Source organism: Mustelus asterias, chromosome 13 (genome assembly GCF_964213995.1).
Source record: "Mustelus asterias chromosome 13, sMusAst1.hap1.1, whole genome shotgun sequence".
Taxonomy (NCBI): domain Eukaryota; kingdom Metazoa; phylum Chordata; class Chondrichthyes; order Carcharhiniformes; family Triakidae; genus Mustelus; species Mustelus asterias.
In genome coordinates this window covers 95,402,561-95,424,446 of record NC_135813.1, presented here as the reverse complement: position 1 = coordinate 95,424,446, position 21,886 = coordinate 95,402,561, and the positions used below count along the sequence as shown (strand labels likewise).

Below are 21,886 nucleotides of genomic sequence, written 5' to 3'. Positions count from 1 at the left end.
GGCCCATATCCCCCTAATCCTTTCCCATCCATGCACTTATCCAAATGTTTTCTAAATGTTGCTATTGAATCTGCTTCAACCACTTTCTCTGGCAGCTCATTCCATACACGCACCTCCCTCTGCGTGAAGAAGTTGCCCCTCAGGTCCCTTTTAAATCTTCCCCTCTCGCCTTAAACCTACGCCTTCTAGTTTTCAATTCCCCTCCCCGGAAAAAAGACTGTGTGGTCATCCTATCTGTGCCTCTCATGATTTTATACACCTCAATAAGGTCAAATCTCATTCTCCTCCATTCCAAGGAATAAAGTCCTAACCTGGCCAACTGCTCCCTATAACTACAGGGTGACCAAAACTGCACACAAAACTTCAAGTGCGGCCTCATCGATGACTTATACAACTGCAACATAATGTCCCAACTCCTAAACCCAATCCTCTGACCAATGAAGCCAGTGCGCTAAACACCTTCTTCGCCACTTTGTCTACCTGTGATGCCGATTTCAATGAACTATTTGTACTCCTCGGTCTCTCTGTTCTTCAACACTCCCCAGGGTCCTACCATTCACTGTACAAGTCCTACCTTGGTTTGACTTTCCAAAATGCAGCACCTCACACTTATCTGTATTGAAATCCATTTTCCAATCCTCGGCCCATTTCCCTAACTGATCCCCCTGAAATTTTTGATAACCCTCATCGCTATCAACGATACCTCCTAATTTAGTATCACCCGCAAACTTACAACCATGCCTTGTACATTCACATCCAAATCATTTATAAAAATAACGAACAACAAGGGACCCAGCACAGACCCGAGGCACACCACTAGTCACAGGCCTCCAGTCCGAGAAACAACCTTCCACCATCACCCTCTGTTTCCTACCTCTGAGCTAATTTTGAATCCAACATGCTAGCTTTCCCTGGATTACATACATGCTAATCTTCCAGACTAGCCTGCCATGTGGGACCTTGCTAAAGTCCATATAAATAACATCTGCTGCCCTACATTCATCCATCCGCTTAATTACCTCTTCAAAAAACTGAAATTCATTAGACATGACTTGCAATGCACAAAGCCGTGCTGGCTATCCCCAATCAGACCTTGATTATCCAAATGTTGGTAGATCCTGTCCCTCAGAATCCGCCCCCCCCCCCCCGCCAATAACTTACCCACCACTGATGTCAGGCTCACTGGACTGTAATTCACTGGCTTGTCTTTGCTATCTTTCTTAAACAACGGAACAACATTAGCCACCCTCCAGACTTCCAGAACTTCGCCAGTGGAAAGAGATGAAGTAAGGGCCTCTGCAATTTCTTCCCTAGCCTCCCACATCTGAGGATGCACTTGATGAGGCCCAGGGGATTTAGCCACCTTAATGTGCTTTAAGGCTGCAGATACCTTCTCCCGAGTAATGTGCATGTGGCCCAAGATATCACCACCTGTTTCCCTTATTTCTTTAGACCCATGATGTTCGACGCAGCAAACACGGAGGAGAAATATTCATTAAAAATCTCACCCATCTCCTGTGACTCCACACACAGAAGGCTATGCTGATCATTAAGGGGACTTATTCTCTCTGTAGCCACCTTGTGTTTCTATTGCGTTTAGAGAGGGTTATGGCAAGAAGATTAAATAGCAGTAGCAGTGGTTGCTTAGCTGCTGGGAGCCTTTTAAGGTAGGAAGGCTTTTCAAGTTTTAGTTGGATATATTGCAGTTGAAGACAGGACATTGAGGAGTGAACATCTCTCAATTCTGCCAAAGACTGGACAGGACCAGGGAGCTGCAAAGAGGCAGGCTTCTCAGAAAACCAGATACAGTCCAGATAAGCAGGGCATTGAGACAGGAAGAATGACTGAAGTGAAGAAAGCAGAGACCGAGATAATCTTACAGGGCAGGATGTTCTTGTAGCGATTCTTGTTCTTGTTTTCGGGCCGCTGTCCTTCCTTTCTGCTGTAGAGAAGTTTACACTCTTGCTGCTGTAGTGTCTGCAACAGAATAAGTTTGGGTTGAACAGTCACCATTTTGAACAATGGCAGAACAGGACCACTAATGACCGCAGCTCCCTTTGGTGTGCAGGGATTGAAAAGAAACACAGACAGCCATAGTATCTATTAATTGTACAGGAACCCTTGCACATGTTGGAAAGCCAGATGGGGCAGAGGTATTCACTCAGGTGGTGCAGTACACAACAACCGGCACCAGTGGAACCATACCCAGAAATTGAGGGGAGGGAAAAAAGTCAGACCTCGAAACTCATTAGGGTTTTAAAATTATTGTATTTTAGAATAAGCGACCAGGAGCTCATTTCAGCAAAATCATTAAAAATGGCAGAGAGTTTGATGGCAGTCAGGCGCAGGGAGATGGCTTGGCAGGGCTGTAGATAGTTTGACAGTGGATAACAGCTGGCTGTCATTCACAAGTCACTCCAGGGATTGTTGAGCTGACAGAATGCTCAGAACATTGATGATCTTGAACTCGAAAAACATCTGCGTTCTCTGTAATGTCATCCAAAAGGTAGATTAAAGAAAACTGACCTTTTAAAATAAAAACGTGTACACAGCAGTATGGATCTGGACGTATGCAACACTGCTCGGTGTGTTGAATAAAGAGGGAGAATGCTGCAAGTGTACCGTAGTTGGCCAGCTCCCGCGGGACAGGAACAGTGTGTGAAAGGTCCTTACTTAGAATCATGAAGGATTTGGCACCCAAAACGTTCATCTATCTTTGCTCTTTACAGCCGATGGCTTTGCAATGCCAGCAATTTCTGTCTTTATTTCAGATTGAGTTCTAAGACTTCTTACTTTATTTCAGATTGCCAGGAATTTCAATTTTCCTTAGCGTTCAGAGTTTCAACCGCCAGCAGCTGATGGGATAAGTATCTGTTTGCCGGTGGACAATTAGGAAACAAAGTACACTGCACATCGAAAGAGATGGTTATTAATTTTATCTGACACCTATTTATGCCTCGTCACTGGATAATGCTCCGTGTACAATGGACTGGATAGAAAGAATTAACATTCACTTTTCTCCCCTTTCCAGTCACTTTTTCAATTCCCTGTTTGAAAGGAGAGACTGAAGGTATCGGCGAATGATTTACTGACCCTGACAAGTCAAGGATGCCGAATTAACAAGAGAGATTAAAATGGCAAAAAATCTCAATCACAAACCAGCGGGCGATTTTAATTGGCAATTCGTTTCCTGACACTGATGAATTCAACGACCTCTAGCCAGCTCGTGAAGCCATCCATCAGAGAATAGCTGTTCAAGCATTTAAGAAAAATAAAAAATAGAATTATAAAGAACAGTCAATTCACTAATATTCTGATCTTTGACAGCAGCCCTAACAGTAAAATTTTTATCCAAGCAAGCAAAGTTCAATTTTAATTCATTCCTGATCCTCCGAGGATAGGTTTCCATTTCACCAGTTGCAGCAGAATGAAACCCAGGTGCTAGAAATGAATGGGCCGTCCACTGATCCAATATATCATTCGTTCCTGGTCCAATTTATCTTCAACCTCCCAAGTGAACAGAAATATTTACCTCGAACTCTTCCCAGAATCCTTGCTTCACCTTGTCCATCATCTCCGCTGGTTTGCTCAGTTCTCTCACACGGCTTTCAATCTCGGCTGCATTTATTCGTGTTGTGTTTAGTGGCTGCAGGGGGAAGCGAGGAAGACGGAATTCAATTTGCAAACAAATCATTTCCCACCCCCCATCTCCTTTATTCTACAGCTCCCTGATATATGCATCTTTCCTCCCATCTTCTAGGCTCCCTCCACCATGGCCCAGTTCAGTGTTACACCAATAGGAATATACTGGCTGCTTAAGTACACTGGAGGAGGAGGCGGGAGCAGGAACTTAACCAACCAGTCATTGCGCTGGGAGCACATTCTCTTCCACACCCATGGAGTTGGGATGGATTTCCATAATTTTTCACAACGCAAATTCCTTTCAGTGCAAGACCAATAACTGGTCCATTTGGTGCTGGTCTTAGAATCATAAAGTTCCTATAGTGCAGAAGGAGGCCATCAGAGGATTAGATAGGGTGGATAGTGAGAGCCTTTTTCCTCGGATGGTGATGGCTAGCACGAGGGGACATAGCTTTAAATTGAGGGGTGAGAGATATAGGACAGATGTTAGAGGTACGTTCTTTACTCAGAGAATAGTAAGGGCGTGGAATGCCCTGCCTGCAGCAGTGGTGGACTCGTCAACGTTGAGAGCTTTCAAGTGGTTATTGGATAAACATATGGATGATATTGGAATAGTGTAGATTAGAGGGGCTTTAGTTTGGTACCACTGGTCGGCGCAACATCGAGGGCCGAAGGGCCTGTGCCGCGCTGTAATGTTCTATGTTCTATTTGGCTCATCGAGCCTGCACTGACAACAATCCCACCCAGGCCCTATCCCCGCAACTCCATGTATTTACCCTCTTAATCCCCTCTACACTAATGGTCATTTTGGCATGGCCAACCTAACCCGCACATCTTTGGACTGTGGGAGGAAACCGGAGCACCCGGAGGAAACCCATGTAGACTTGGGGAGAACGTGCAAACTCCACACAGTCACCCGAGACTGGATCCCTGGCACTGTGAGGCAGCAGTGCTAACCACTGTACTGTCTTGTCTGAAGTCACATTTTAATTTAAATGTAAAAACATAAATAATGCCCTACTACAGTGACCCGATGGGCACAGCACTAATCATTGCATTTGGAGCAACATGACATTAATAAACCCTTCATCAGCCATGCAACCGGAATATAATCCAATCATAGCCCATCATAGCGAGGACACAGACTGGCTTATTAGGAATCAATCTGCACAAAGTCCCTGAAGCAGTGCGCTCATTATACTAAATCTAAGCTTTAATTGGAAATCATTGTTGCCATAGAACACATCTATTCATTTAGATATTGAATGCACCGAGAAAAGCAGAGTAACAAAAGGCTCATTATTTGTTGGTGGGCATGACACGTCCAGAGAATGCTCACACAATTAACACCAACTGGGGAATGCTTCTTGCTGCAATACCCTCCCCGCACCACAGCCTTTTCCTTCATTTGCTGCCACAGGTATTTTTAACATTCTCTGTAGGGGTGTTGCCGGTGAGGCCAGCATTTGTTGCCCATCGCTAATTGCCCTTGAGGTGGTGATGGTACCTTCCTGTACCGCTACAGTCTATCTGCTTGACTTTTTAAACAGCGGGTTTTTAAAAATTCATTCGTGGGACATGGGCGTCGCTGGCTGGGCCAGTATTTATTGCCCATCCCTAGTTGCCCTTCGAGGGCAGTTAAGAGTCAACCACATTGCTGTGGCTTTGGAGTCACAGATAGGCCAGACCAGGTAAGGACAGCAGATTTCCTTCCCTGAAGGACATCAGTGAACCAGATGGGTTTTTTCGACAATGGTCATCGGTAGATTCAAAATTCCAGATTTTTTTTAAAAATTCAATTCAAATTCCACCATCTGCTGTAGCGGGATTCGAACTCAGGTCCCCAGAACATTAGCTGAGTTTCTGTATTAATAGTCTAGCAATAATACCACTAGGCCATCGCCCACCCCAGTATACTGCAATTGCTTGCTGGGCCGTTTCAGAAGGCAATTATGAGGCATTGCTTTGGGTCTGGAGTTATCTGCAGACTAGATTTGGTTCAGGACAGCAGACTATTTTCTCTAAAGTATATCAGTGAACCAGAGGGGTTTTGACGACTGTAGTTCCATGGTCACTATTACTCAGACTAGCTTTCAATTCCAGATTTATTCAGTAATTGAATTTTTTAATTGTCCCTCTGCCCGCTCCCCCATCCCTCAATTCCGAGACACCAAAAATCTGTCCATCTCAGCCTCAAACGTAACCAAAAATGAAGCATCCATTACCCTCTGGGGTAGAGCATTCCATAGATCCACAAGCCTGTGATTGATTAATTCCTCCTTATCTCAATTCTCAGAGAGAGAATGCAGACTGCTCGCACATGGAGTTTGGTCATGATACCCACAGCTGACCACTAACTGGCAAGAGAGCATAGGTAGCGCCAATTTTTTGTTATTCATTCGTGGGACATGTGCATCGCTGGCTGCCCACCATTTATTGCCCATCCCTAGTTGCCCTTGGAGGGCAGTTGAGAGTCAACCACATTGCTGTGGTTCTGGAGTCACATGTAGGCCAGACCGGGTAAGGACAACAGATTTCCTTCCCTAAAGGACATTAGTGAACCAGATTGTTTTTTTCCGACAATGGTTTCCTGGTCATCAGTAGGTTCTTAATTCCAGATTTTTAAATATCAAATTCAAATTCCACCATCTGCTGCGGCGGGATTCGAACCCGGGTCCCCCGAACATTAGCCGAGTTTCTGGATTAATAATGTAGTGATAATACTACATTAATCCTGCTATCGCCTCCCCCTGTTCCGAGTTGTGACAATTCTGATTCCCAATATCCCATTGCGAAAGTAAAATGATATCACCTCCATTTGGGTGTTTATCCCTTCAGCTGCCTTACAGGTCAGGAAACCAGGATTAAGCTGGGGTGGGAGTCTTACAGGCTCCATTGTTGGTGAGAGTTAACACAGAAAACCCTCATCACTGGAGCAAGATTTTACTATTAACAACTGGTGCCCTCTAGTGCCAATGCCACAGTAATGCAATGCTGAGCAACATAAGAACATAAGAACTAGGAGCATCTAGCCCCTCAAGCCTGCTCCGCCATTCAATAAGATCATGGCTGATCTGATAGTGGGTTCAGTTCCACTTACCTGCCCGCTCCCCATAACCCTTAATGGTTAAAAATCTATCTATCTGTGACTTAAACACATTTAACGAGGTAGCCTCTACTGCTTCATTGGGCAAAGAATTCCAAAGATTCACTACCCTCTGGGAGAAGAAGTTCCTCCTCAACTCTGTTCTAAATTGACTCCCCTGTATTTTGAGGCTATGCGCCCTAGTTCTTGTTTCCATTGTAAGTGGAAATAACCTCGCTGCTTCGACCCTGTCTAGCCCCTTCATTATCTTATATATCTCTATAAGATCTCCCCTCAACCTTCTAAACTCCAATGAGTACAGACCCAGTCTACTCAATCTCTCCTCATAAGCTAACCCACTGATCTCCGGAATCAACCTACTGAACCTTCTCTGTACCCCCTCCAAAGCTAATATATCCTTTCTTAAATAAGGGGACCAAAATTGTACACAGTACTCTAGGTGCGGCCTCACCAGTGCCCTGTACAGTTGCAGCAAGACCTCCCTGCTTTTATACTCCATCCCTCTCGCGATAAAGGCCACCATTCCATTTGCCTTCTTGATTACCTGCTGCACCTGCAAACTGAGTTTTTGTGATTCATGCACAAGGACCCCCAGATCCCTCTGCACAGTAGCATGTTGTAATTTTTCACCGTTTAAATAATAGTCCATTTTACTATTATTCCTTCCAACGTGGATAACCTCACACTTACCAACGTTATACTCCATCTGCCAGATCCTTGCCCATTCACTTAGCCTATCCAAATCTCTCTGCAGACTCTGTGTCCTCCACGCAATTTGCTTTCCCACTCATCTTTGTGTCATCCGCAAACTTTGTTACCCTACACTCAGTCCCCTCCTCCAGATCGTCTATGTATATGGTAAATAGTTGAGGCCCCAGCACCGATCCCTGCGGCACGCCACTAGTCACTGATTGCCAACCGGAAAAGCACCCATTTATTCTGCCTCTCTGCTTTCTGTTAGATAGCCAATCCTCAATCCACGCTAACACTTTACCCCCAACTCCGTGTACCTTTATCTTATGCAGCAACCTTTTGTGAGGCACCTTATCGAATGCCTTCTGGAAATCCAAATACACCACATCCACCGGTTCCCCTGTGTCAACCGCACTCGTCATATTCTCAAACAATTCCAGTAAATTAGTCAAACATGACTTTCCCATCATGAATCCATGCTGCGTCACACTGAACAAGACAACTAATGCAGTTTAATCTCTTGCTCTCCAATGGAGACAGCATTTCTTAGAATAAATTCAGATGCTTTGCAAATCACAGCACCATATTTAGCCCTGTCCTAGTCCAGGTGCCTCATTACCTGTTTGAGCTGCAAGACGGTGCCCAAGGTTTCCACCATGGGGTTCTTTTTGTAGTGTTCCACCAGGTCCGTCAAGGAATCAAACTTTTCCCCGCCACCAACATCGTATTTCCCATCCTGGGTGAAGCAGGAGAGAGAATAAATACACATTTTGTGGGGGCTGCTGAAAATATTACACAATCAACCTGTTTAGTTAGGGCTTAAAGACCAAGGCTGAATTCCTTACAAAACCAGAAACTGCCACCTCTGACGAAGGGTCATCCAGACTCGAAACGTTGGCTCTATTCTCTCTCCACAGACGCTGTCAGACCGGAGATTTTCCAGCATTTTCTGCTTTTGCTTCAGGTTCCAACATCCGCATTAATTTGCTTTTATCTGAACTGGTTACAGTAGGTGCAGTCCAAAGATGTGCGGGTTAGGTTGATTGGCCAGGTTAAAAATTGCCCCTTAGAGTCCTGAGATGCGTAGGTTAGAGGGATTAGCGGGTAAATATGTGGGGGTAGGGCCTGGGTGGGATTGTGGTCGGTGCAGACTCGACGGGCCGAATGGCCTCCTTCTGCACTGTAGGGTTTCTATGATTTCTATGAGAGGCTAATAGCTCAGAACATGAGGGGGGGGGGGAAGATTCAGACCTTTTAAAAAGGGGCAATGAAACCAAACAGAATGGTCAGTCCCCCGTCTCTTACATTTGGTGGTGTTTTCTTCGATTAGGACACTCAAAACCGGTCTCTTCATTTTTAAAAGTAAAAAATACTTATGGAACATAGTTCCCCTCAAGCTTCACGCTCAGATTACATTCCCCAAATACTAATCGGAGAGTCGCTATTCCCTGGTATCAAAATGAGGTAACAATGCAGTGATGTCCATGAGCTATCTTGCATTAAATTGTGATAACGTTATTCATATTTTTCACACACACACAGAGTTTAGTGTTGCAAAGTTTTTTGTTGAGTGGGGAGTCAAGGACCCCCACAATGCATTACAATGATATCAGCAGAACAAGTATGTCACTTAAGGCAATACACTTGGTGCCAGTGTATACGTACACTTCATCATTCTGAGCATGTCCTTAAGGAGACTGGAAGCGCTGTAGCATGGAACAAAAATAAATGCTTCAAGTTAAATTGGCAAATTTGCTTGCCTGCTGTTCTGGCAGCAATCCGAGCACTAAATATCAATTTATTTTGTGAACATGCCATTGAGCAGCTGGATAATACCAGGCTTCAGCAGACAATCAGCCTAAACAGGACAATGCTAACGAGGATGATTCAGGTCTGTCCTTCACTCATCGATGCAGAGTGTCACTCTATTTCCACAGTTTATACCGCTGGGTTTATTAAATGTGACTAGCAGCTGCACCGAGGGATACTGTAAAACTACCTGCTCATTGTCACTTGTAATTATATTGATACAACTCATCTACGTAATTATACAGGTATCACTGATTGTGATCAATCCAAAGCATCCAGAGAATGTACCTTGGTGAGTGATGTACAGAAAGGGTAGATTTGTGCGCTTGACAGCAGGAGTAATGAAGACGCACTCTTCCGATTTCAAAGGAGAAACAAACTATCGTGGCTAACTCCAATTTAAACATTCTGCCATTTAAATTACAGTGGATCGCTTCTGGCGTTGTCCAGAACACAGAGGTGATCTAGTTGTTAATATGTTCTGTTTGTTTCTTTTCTGCTGTTAGTAGTTCTTGTAGGAATTCGGATAACTGGAGTGGAGGTGAACTTGCAAACTATAGGCTCCAGAATAGGATGCCATTCAGTCCATCATGCCTGTGCCAGTTCTTTGATAGAACTGCCCAATTAGTCCCATTTTTCCTGTTCTTTCCTCATTGCCCTGTACATGTTTTCCTTTCAAATACTTATTCAATTCTCTTTTGAACATTACAATGGAGTCTGCTTCCACCAAGCTTTCAGGCAGTACATCCCAGATTACAACTCGCTTTGTAAAAATGCTTTCTCCCATCACCTTTGGTTCTTTTCCAATCACCTCAAATCTGTGTTGCCAACTCTTCAGGAAGCAGTTTTTCCTTATTTACTCTATCAACGTCCTTCAGAAATTTTGAACAGGTCTATCAAATCTCTTCTTAATCTTCTCTGCTCGAAGGAGAACAATGCCAACTTCTCCAGTTTCTCCAACTAGCCAAGTTCTAATTCTAGTAAATCTCTCCGCCAGGGCGTTGGCATCCTTATCAGAATAGGTGACATCCAGAATTAAACACAATATCACAGCTGAGGCCTAACTAGTGCTTCATGAATGTTTCACGTAACATTTTTGCTTTTGGATTCCATTCCTCTATGAATAAAGCCAACATCCCATAGGTCTTTTTGAAAAGAAAAAAAAACTGCCTTCTCAACTTGCCCTCCTACCTTCAATGATTTGTGCACTCCCCAGCTCCTTCAAAATTATAAAATTTACTTTATATTGTCTCTCCTCATTCCAAAATGCATCACTTTACATTTAGCAACGTCAAATATCATCCAGCCAGCCTATTTTATCTGTCAATGCGCCACCTCCCCAACCCCCCCCGAAGCCTGGAACTATCTTTCTCATTGCTTACTACAATTCGGCATTGTGAGATTTGCAGCGTTGAAATTATGTCCTTTACACCCAAGTTCAAATCTTTTAATATTTTTGCCGTGTGCAAGCACATTTTGAAATCATTGTATGATTAATTATTAGATGTTGTGTGTTTATATGATACTTGGGTGTTCATTTTAGGACAAGTATGCCCTCCCAGAACTTATGGAGTCACGGGACAGCCTGACTGCATGAGGAAAGAAATGAAATGGGGCTGGGAATGAAAATGCTGTGAACCATCTAATCCTCTTGATTAGGCTGTTACTTCCTTCCATGTTCCATTATGACATACAATTAAGGCAGAGACATTTTTCAAGCTGTACGCTGCAAGTACCGCCAGAGGTTTGCAGTTTGGTGTTTTGGAAATTCGATCAGACAATACGGATCTGTTCTGTGAAGTTTCATTAGTCTTATCCATTATCCCACAATGAGATTACGAGTCATAAATCTGGTTAAGTATTTGCTAGATGCCGAATTTATGGCCCTCTATCTCAGTATCGATACTAAAGTGTATTTTGTTTTTATAAAAAAAGAGATTACTATTTTCTTTGCCAGGGCCTGTTTTCTCACAATAACGTTAATGACCTTCAGTGTGTACAATCCAAATTAAACTCAGCACTTTCACAACAGATTTTTAGCAATTTCAGCCACGCTGCAACTAAGTTACAGACAACATTTTAACTCCATTAATATCTTAGTCACAACACTAGGCAATCATTCAAGAGCACATGGAGATTAAAACAGACCTTGCACCATGGATAAACATCTTGAATTTTAAGCAGTTCCTCATTTCACATTTGATGCACAAAAACATCAATCATAATTGCACGGGGCAATATCCCGATAACATGGAGTAAAAAAAAAAATCCCTACTAACAGTTGTTGTGTGAAGTGATGCCGCTAAACTTTACCTGGCAGCGGATCATTACGTGTGTGACTTTCGGTTTCCCCTCACTGCTCTCCCCTTTATCATCTCCAGTCCTCACAGACAGAACAAAATCTCCGGGATGGCTCTGGCTCTCCCGCACGAGGAAACTTCCTGGCTTTCCTTTCTCGGTCAGCAGTTTCTCTGCCTCTTTTCCCGAGAGGTGTCCATGGAACCACCTTTTGCAAAAAATAAGAGGTGATTAGTTTAATTGAAGCAACATCAGCTTACACAGTAACCCACGAATGTGGTACGTTCAAGGCAACGGTTAAAACCCAATCGCAGTCCCAAGAGCCATTTCCTCCAAACTCAAAAATATCATATTCAAACAAATTTCAGAAACTAAATCTTCCTTATCTAGCTCTTCCATTGTTACAGTAAGTGATTCCACAGTACTGGAGAACGCGTTAAGATGTCGATCCCAAGCAATGCCTCTCAGAGGAAGCCTAAAGGTTAGGCAACTTTCAACAGCAAGAGGAAAATAACCAGAGGAGTCGTCGTTGCTTTTTTCATGGCAACTAGCCACAATAGCATTGTCAGGTGACCAGGAGCAAGAAGGGTGTCCAGCCACACCTCAGTCAGGATACACTGCACTAAATGGAAGACCAAAGTGGGGAAGTGTCATCTTTCTTCCCCTGTTGGTGGTGGGGAGGAATGATTTTTTAAAAAGGTTGAGGGGAGGAGGCTAAAATGCACAATTGTTAGCCCATGATCAGCCTTGGCTCAGCAGTAGCACTCTCACCTGAGTCAAAGACCTCAAGCCCCACCATAAAGACCCGTGGGCATCACCTACGCTTACACTTCAGTGCTGTGCTGTCTGCCGGTTCTGTTCTGTACCAGCTGTAAACTCCAGAATGTACCCCCCACAATCAAGTATGGATCAGTGATACGTAAAAAACAAGAAAAGAACGTTCTTAACACCGATCACTGCGGGAACATTACAAACTCCCGTTCTTCCTTTAAACTGTGGCAATGTCTTGCTGAGCTCGAGAAATCCCATGACACTATTCAAAGAAGAATTTGTTTGAGGGACCAAGTTGTGCACAAATTGATTGCTGCGATTGTCTGCATTATAACATGGGCTAAACTGAAAAGTACTTTGTTGGCTGTGAAATAGTTTTTGAAAGATACCACGTAAATGCACGTTTCTTTCCTGTCTCCCTGCTCATGTCTCAGACGTGTATGTGAATCCAGCTGAGACTGAAGAAATTAAAATCAACTCTCTACGCCAGCTACAACTCTCCGATACAAATTATGGTTGGGCTAGTTTCAGCCCACTTTAAGCCCAACTACAAACAGGAGCTGTCACTAATTAATAATTTGAGATCGGGCATAATGATGGTTGGTGCAGGAAATTGGATGGTCACAATGTTACAGGGGGGTTCATCTTCAGAGGTTGGCTGTTTAAGCCAGATTGCTGATCAAGATGGTTTGCTGTGTGGAGCACTTATCTGCAGATGGGTTTGTGTTTAAACTATAAGTTCTTGATGCCAAAACTTGGCAGCGAAGATGGGGAAGCCACCTTTCCCAGCATCCTCATCCTTTACTTTAACACAGGGTGGGGGAGAAGACTTGGGCAGTGTATTATCCTTTGTTAAAAAAAAAATCGTAGCAATACTGTTGTTTAGCTGGTAAGCTACAAGGGCTGGTATGCTATATCACTAGCTTTCAGAGCGCCGCTCCTTCATCAGGTGAGTGGGATTTCCCACCTGAAAGGGGCAGCGCTCCGAAAGCTAGTGGCTTGTGCTACCAAATAAATCTGTTGGACTTTAACCTGGTGTTGTGAGAACATGTGAGGGGCGGCACGGTAGCACAGTGGTTAGCACTGCTGCTTCACAGCTCCAGGGTCCCGGGTTCGATTCCCGGCTCGGGTCACTGTCTGTGTGGAGTTTGCACATTCTCCTCGTGTCTGCGTGGGTTTCCTCCGGGCGCTCCGGTTTCCTCCCACAGTCCAAAGATGTGTGGGTTAGGTTGATTGGCCAGGTTAAAAATTGTCCCTGAGATGTGTAGTTAGAGGGATTAGCGGGTAAATATGTGGGGGTAGGGCCTGGGTGGGATTGTGGTCGGTGCAGACTCGATGGGCCGAATGGCCTCCTTCTGCACTGTAGGGTTTCTATGATTCTATGACTTCTTACTGTGTTTACCCCAGTCCAACGCCGGCATCTCCACATCATGACTATACCACACGATGACACATTCAGGAGAGCTTCACAATTCCCTACATGGCACAATCCTAGCTTTAGCAGATATCACAGGGTGGGCACTTTCAGACAGGAACATGCAATAAGGTGTCCTAATGTTCAGCTGCCTTCTTACATTTGGGATTCTATCCCAATGACTGCACAGATGTAAGGTCTGACTCCAACGTATCACTATTCCAGTTGGTGTATTCAGCGCAGCAATATCTTATTTTTCTTTGAAATGTGCAGCCGGTAGTTAGTGCCCATCTCAAGTTGCCCTTGTACAAGTAAGTGGTTGGCTACCAAACTAGGCCACTTCAGGGGGCAGTGAAGGGTCACCTAGAGATCAGATGAGGTAAAGACATCAGGTTTCCTCCCCAGAGCACATTGACAGACGAGATGGGTTTTCAATGACAGCTAAACAGCTCCATGGTCATTTTGACTGATATCAGCCTTCAACTGCAGGTTTAAAATAAAAATAATTCATATTCCTAAACTGCTTTGGTGAAATTTGAACTGAGGTTCTTTGGTGGCACAGTGGTTAGCACTGCTGTCTCACAGCGCCAGGGATCCAGGTTCAATTCCGGCCTCAGGTGACTGTCTGTGTGGAGTTTGCACATTCTCCCCATGTCTGCATGGGTTTCCTCCGGGTGCCCGGTTTCCTCCCACAGTCCAAAGACGTGTGGGTTAGGTTGATTGGCCATGCTAAATTGCCCTTTAGTTTCAGGGAGATTAGTGGGGTGAATACGTGCAGTTATGGGGATGGGGCCTGGGTGGGATTGTGATCGGTGCAGGCTCGATGGGCCGAATGGCCTCTTTCTGCACTGTAGGGATTCTATGATTCTAAGTAGTCTAAGAGCATAACCCCTAGACCACCACCCCTTCAACATAGGAATTAAAAGGGTGAGGTAACAGTATTATTTCTCACATCTCTCCCCCACATCTAGATACAGTAAATGTATAAACTGTCCCCTGAAGTGAATGCGATGCTTCTTTCATTTTCCTGGAATCATTCTAATTTATTAAAATAGATGTTAGAAACAGAAAGCAGCGTTAAAAAAACCTTCTGGAAATAACCACCCATTTTGGGCAGGTGCTATTTTTGGTTTAAACTATTAGTGACAGAGCATAATTCGCTCCCTTATAGCAGAAACGCAGTAAAAGAAAAAGAGGGAGGGGGGAATTGCTGATTTCGCAATGACATAAGGATCCACGTAAGCACTCCAGACTGAAATGCATTTGGTACAAAACTCCAACTTTCAAAGGCAACACTCAAGATGACTCAACAGCCTTCGCCGTCAACAAAACTGATTTCATACGGGGTTCAGCAGCACGGGGCTTACCTCTCGGAGGTGGGGTCGGCACAGTTCAGTGGATACTTCAGTTCAATAACATCGCCATTCTTCTCCTTCAGCTGTCCATGGTGCTCCATGTAGTACTGTACCAACTCAGCCAGTGTAGCAAACTTCTCCCCTCCATACAAATCGTAGTAATCACCTGTATTCTGAATTTTGATGTGCGTAACAGCCCCATTTCGCCTAGGAGATCAAAACAACCGGATTACAGCAATGACATTTATGTAAAATCTAAATTTTCTTCTCCCCTCCCTCCACAACACGGAAGGTTTTCCTTGTTTTAACTACTGCGCGGCCTTTACCCATTTCTATCTCTGAACCCGCTCCAGCCCCAGAACCTTCTGAAATCTCTGGGTTCTTTCAATTCTGACCTCTTGCCCACGCCCGATTTAATAACTCTGCCACTGGTGGCCCTGTCTTCAGCTTTCTGGACTTTTGAGCTCCGGAACTCAGTCCATCTGCCTCTCTCCTCTCTGTTACAACGTCCCTTAAAACTCAGCTTCTTTGACTAAGCTTTTGGTCATCTCTCCTAATATCATCCATGTGCCTTGGGTGTCAAACTTTGCTTCCGTTACACTCCTATATAGCACCCTGGGGTGTTTTGCTATGTTAAAGATGCCAAACGATGTTTCTGTTGAAAGAGTTAGTAACCTGTTCAAACTCTCTGCTAATACTGTCATCCAGTGACTACAATAATGGCCATTTATGTCTCAGTGTAAATGAAATAGCAAGAGTACTGAAACATCGATGTGGATTACGCAGGCATAGGTCAGACAACTCCAGCCCATCCCGTGATCAGGTCAGCTTTATCACTACAAGGACGCATCAGGTAGTGACCACAAGAGTCTCAGAGGAAAGGATATCAAAAAAGCGACATCCCAGGACAGTTGTGCCGGGTTACATGGCTCCTCTGTCTCACTAATACCACATAAGAGGTTTGGGCTCTAGCCGCAAGAAACTATAAAAGGTCATGAATGTAGCCCAATCCATCACGCAAACCAGCCTCCCATCCATTGACTCTGTCTACACTTCCCGCTGCCTCGGCAAAGCAGCCAGCATATTTAAGGACCCCATGCCCCCGGACATTCTCTCTTCCACCTTCTTCCATCGGGAAAAAGATACAAAAGTCTGAGGTCACGTACCAACCGACTCAAGAACAGCTTCTTCCCTGCTGCTGTCAGACTTTTGAATGGACCCAACGTGCATTAAGTTGATCTTTCTCTACACCCTAGCTATGACTGTAACACTACATTCTGCACTCTCTCGTTTCCTTCTCTATGAACAGTATGCTTTGTCTGTATAGTGCGCAAGAAACAATACTTTTCATTGCATGCTAACACAATACAATAATAAATTAGACCAAAATGGAAGTTGCCCATGAATAATCTAACTCCAGGTCTTCTTCCTGTTGCTTTTACAGCGAAGCAGGTTAAGTTGGAGAAGGTTCTGTATCTGCTATTTCTCCTGAATGCATAACCAAAACCAGCACCCAAGTTACAATGTGAGCTAACCCATTCAAAACAGAGATCTCTGCAATACCTTCATACTGGAGATAAAGTGGATAAACTAAATCAACCGGCCACAACAACATATGCATTTCTGGGGGGGGGGGGGGGGGGGTGGTGGTGGCTATTTAGAATTCCTTGTCCACTGTATTCTGAAGTACAGCTTTTCATGTTGAATTCTGCTTTTATTTCTTGAATAGGTGACTAAAGTAATCAACAAGAGAATGTTTATGGACATTATTTATAAGGACTTCCCAAAGGCATTTGATAAAATCTCTCACAAGAAGCTGGCAGCTAAAGTTGAAGCCTATGGAAGAGCTTCTCTTGCTGGCAGAATGTGATTAGTGAAAAGGATTTGCGTTGAGGCCTCAATCATTTTCCATATATGTAAATGCCTTGGTGACGGGCAGCAGCGATCTCCGCTCTGCTATAGGTTTCGGAGATGTGGATACTCTATAGCAGGCACCTCAAAGCACTGGAAAAGTACCACCAGCAAGATCCTCCAAATCTGGAGGCAAGGAAAGCAGTCCAATAGCAGCATCCTTTTCCAAGCAAGCCTGCCCAGCATTGAGGTGCTAATCACTCAAAACCAGATCCGCTGGGAGGGTGGCACAGTGGTTAGCACTGCTGCCTCACAGCACCAGGGACCTGGGTTCGATTCCCGGCTTGGGTCACAGTCTGTGAGGAGTCTGCACGTTCTCCCCCTGCTTGCATGGGTTTCCTCCAGGTGCTCCGGTTTCCTCCCACAGTCAAAAGACGTGCTGGTTAGGTGCACTGGCCATGCTAAATTCTCCCTCAGTGTACCCGAACAGGTGCCAGAGTGTGGCGACTAGGGGATTTTCACAGTAACTTCATTGCAGTGTTAATGGAAAGTCACAGAATCCCTACAGTGCAGAAGGAGGCCATTCAGCTCATCGAGCTTGCACCAACAACAACCGAGGCCCTATCCCCGTAACCCCACATATTTACCCTGCTAATCTCCCTGACACTAAGGGGCAATTTAGCCTTATCTCAACTTAACCCACACATCTTTGGAATGTGGGATGGAACCCACGCAGAAACGGGGAGAATGTGCAGAACCCACACAGACAGTGACCCAAGCCGGGAATTGAACCCGGGTTCCTGGTGCTGAGAGGCAGCAGTGCTAACCACTGTGCCAGTGCTGCCCTACTTGTGACACTAATAAATAAACTTGTTTCTAAACCTGGCACCAAACCCTGAAACAACTGTGCTTCTCAGAACTTGGTCGCAGGAGAATCCCAGGAGAGCAGAATGCTTCAGGGATATCCTCAAAGCATTCCTGAACAGGGGTCACACATACCAGTCCCAATCTTGGAAATCCATGACTTGCGACTAACCAAAATGGAGAGGTTTCACTTGGGAAGGCAGCCAACATAGAGAGATTTCACCGGGAACATGCAGAGATGAAGTTGAGGTGCCGGCAAGAACACACAAACCCCCAAATAACCCATCTGCCCAACCATCCGAGCACCATCTACCTCATGTGGCAGAGTTGCAAATCAGATTTATTGGTCATCTCAGAACCCAACAAACCGGAGTGCAAGTGAGTCATCCTCGATCCTGAGGGATTGCCCCAAGGAGCTGGTTCTGAGATAGAACCTCACATATCCAAATGTGTGGAAGACACAGAAACAGGTGACATTGTCTACAAGTCTTTCTTGAATTGTAAGTAGTGCAGATGGAAGCATAAAATAGAATGGGATGGGCAAACCTGTAGTGCATGCAGTTCAATACAGGCAAAACAGAGGTCACCCAATTTGGAACTGAAAAGGATTGAATGGAGTATTTTCTAAATATAAGGGCGGCACGGTAGCACAGTGGTTAGCACTGCTGCTTCACAGCTCCAGGGACCCGGGTTCGATTCCCGGCTCAGGTCACTGTCTGTGTGGAGTTTGCACATTCTCCTCGTGTCTGCGTGGGTTTCCTCCGGGTGCTCTGGTTTCCGCCCACAGTCCAAAGATGTGCGGGTTAGGTTGATTGGCTATGCTAAAATTGCCCCTTAGTGTCCCGAGATGCGTAGGTTAGAGGGATTAGCGGGTAAATGTGTGGAGATGTGGGGGTAGGGCCTGGGTGGGATTGTGGTCGGTGCAGACTCGATGGGCCAAATGGCCTCTTTCTGCACTGGAGGGTTTCTATGATTCTATGAAATGGTGAAAAGCTAGAAATAGGAGAGGTCCATAAAGCCCTCAAAGTCCAAGTGCAAAGATCATTAAAATATCATAGAAACTAGAAGCAGGAGGAGGCCATTCGGCCCTTCGAAGCTGCTCCACCATTCATTATGATCATGGCTGATCATCAAATTCAATATCCTGATCCTGCCTTCCTCCCTCCCCCATATCTCCTGATCCCTTTAGCCACAAGAGCTGTATCTAATTTCTTCTTGAAATCAGACACGGTTTTGGCCTCAACTATATTCCATGATAATGACTTCTACACATTCACCACCCGCTGGATGAAGAGATTTCTCCTCACCTCAGTTCTAAACTACTTAGTCTCTCTTCATATTGAGCAGGTACAGAAAATATTCAAACATTCTAATGGAATGTTGGCTCTTATATCTCAAGGACTAAAATATGCAAGATTAGAAGTTCTGTCTTCAGCTATACAAACCCCTAGTCAGACTACACCCAGAATATTGAACAATTCTGGACACTACTCCTTAGGAAAGATATATTGTCCTTTCTGGGAGTGCAGAGTAGATTTACCAGAATGATACTGGACACCAAAAGCTAGAATACAAGGAAAGATCAGTACATGTGATAATAAAAAAATCAAATCAAATGATCACACAAACTAAGGTTGTATTCTCTAGAATTGAGATGGTCAAGGAGAAATTTGATAGAAGATTTAAGATAGTCAGGGGAGCACATAGGACAGATTGAGAGAAACTAGTTTCTCTGGCTGGGAAGTCTAGGGCTGGGGGCTAAGAACTAGAGCCAGACCTTTGAGGAGTGAAATTGGGAAATACCTCCACATAAAGAGAAGTAGATGTTTAACTCCCTCTGTAAATGGACACGGATGCTAAATTAATTGCTAATTTTAGATCTGAAATGGGTTAACAAAAATTTATCAAAGGTTTTTAAGGGATGTGGGATAGAGTGTTACGTAACAGATCAGACATCATCCCAATGAATGGCAGAACAGACTTGAGGCTAAATAGTTAACTCCTGGTTGTATGGATTAATCCACATTTCTTTCTTGTTAAGAATATTACATCGTGGAAAATTAGCCTCAACAGGTTGCAAAAAAAGACAGGAAATTACCAAAGATTTCCACATGACCCTAAATAGAGATGTATCATTTCTGTACCTCTTCCAAAATACAGTCAGAAATTTTAATGAGATGGAAAAGATTGGGTTTGATTTATTGTCACATGTATTGGGATACAGTGAAAAGTATTGTTCATTGCGTGCTATACGGACAAAAACCACACTGTTCATAGAGTACATATGGGAGAAGGAGAGGGTGCAGACTATAGAGTTGCAGTTACAGATAGGGTGAAGAGAAAGATCAGCTTAATATATAATAGGTCCATTCAAAAGTCTGATGGCAGCAGGGAAGAAGCTGTTCTTGAGTCGGTAAAATGACTCAAGAACAGACTTTTGTATCTTTTTCCCAACAGAAGAAGCTGGAAGGGAATATGTCTGGGGTGGGTCCATGCTGGCTGCTTTTCTGAGGCAGCAGGAAGTGTAGATGGAGTCAATGGATTGAAGGCTGGTTTGCGTGATGGACTAGGCTACGTTCACAAACGTTTGTAGTTTCTTGCAGTCTTGGTCAGAGCAGGAACTATACCAAGCTATGATACATCCGAAAGGATGCTCTCTGTGGTGCATCTGTAAACTTGGAGGGAGTCGTAGTGGACATGCTGAATTTCCTTAGCCTCCTGAGAAGGTGGAGGTGTTGGTGGGCTTTCTTAACTATAGCGGCGGTGTGGTGGGACCAGGACAGACTGTTGGTGATCTGAGCACCTAGAAACTTGAAGCTCTCTGCCATTTCCGCTTCATCACCGTTGATGTAGAAGTACAGGCAGGTACAAATCTGTCTTTTAAAAAGCATTTGGACAGTTATATGGGTAAGATGGGTATAGAGGGATATGGGCCAAACATGGGCAATTGGGACTAGCTTAGGGGTTTAAAAAAAAGGGGCGACATGAACAAGTTGGGCCGAAGGGCCTGTTTCCATGCTGTAAATCTCTATGACTCAGGGAGAAGGAACAATAGTTACATTGAAAGCATGTCCCCCACTATGTTTCCTGAAGTCGATGACTATCTCTTCGTTTTACTGACGTTGAGGGAGAGATTATAGTTGTTGCACCAAATCATCAGATTCTCTATCTCTTTCCTGTACTCCGCCTTGTCATTGTTTGAGGTCCAGCCCACTACGGTGGTGTCATCAGCAAACTTGAAAATGGAGTTTGAGTGTAATTTAGCCGCACAGGATTAGAAAATGCAACAGATTATAAACAACTATAGCAGAATTAAGTCGATCCACGAGATATAAAAGGATACTGCCAGTTTAGAAACAGAATCCTCAATCGAATTATTGTTCTCAGTCAATATTGAATATGTAATATGAATTTCAGCCAGGCAGCAGTGGCGATGGTGCTGCAATATTTTAATTTGGGAGATGATTTTCCAATATTTAAATTGGAAAACTTGGAGAAGGCACGTATGACATGGGACAACCAAAGTTGGAAGGGAATGAGATGAGGTAAAACAAGGTACAGTCTCAACAAAAGGAAAAGAATAGTCGCTCCTCTGGGTTAAGAAACTAAGTTAAAACTGTTAGGGTTCAGGCTTGAAATCATTAATTCACACATCTGCGTAGATGCAAGGACAGAATAAGACTGTGTTACATTGCTCTCTATGGTAAAGGAACTTACTTATTTAGATGCACAAGGAAAATAGCCTCTTAAAGAAGCTGCTTCTCAATGTAGCCAAAATCCAGCGAAAACCGCCGGCTTCAGAAGATCAATGATAAACTGAGAAGGGGAAGGGGCTGGATGGGCAGGAGAGAACTAACTCAATGCCTGATACATGGATCAATGACTATCCTTGTGCAAGAATATGTTTCAAACTAAATGTTATTATTGAGTGACGATTTCAGAGCCCTTGCCAGGGTCAGTGTCAGCTTAGTTCAGAGATACACTTTCACCTCAGGCTGAAAGCCAAGTGCTCATGCCCCATTACAGGAACTCATATCTTTAGCACATCAGTAGTACTGAGGGATGCTACATTGTTGGCGGTAC

General features: G+C 44.2%; 1 protein-coding gene across 2 annotated transcripts in view; it reads right to left on the bottom strand.

Annotated features, from left to right (window-relative positions):
* ptpn11a (protein tyrosine phosphatase non-receptor type 11a) overlaps window positions 1-21,886 on the bottom strand; it is a 65,257-nt gene that overhangs the window by 34,003 nt on the left and 9,368 nt on the right. For both annotated transcript variants that reach the window (XR_013499399.1, XM_078227318.1), the window contains exons 3-7: window positions 15,101-15,295; window positions 11,564-11,756; window positions 8,061-8,177; window positions 3,533-3,646; window positions 1,881-1,977 (exon numbers count right to left, since the gene is read on the bottom strand). Coding sequence is in view for 1 of the 2 variants with exons in the window: in XM_078227318.1 (XP_078083444.1) it covers window positions 1,881-1,977; window positions 3,533-3,646; window positions 8,061-8,177; window positions 11,564-11,756; window positions 15,101-15,295 (716 nt within the window). In the remaining variant the exon portion in view is untranslated. The remainder of the gene's footprint in view (window positions 1-1,880; window positions 1,978-3,532; window positions 3,647-8,060; window positions 8,178-11,563; window positions 11,757-15,100; window positions 15,296-21,886) is intronic.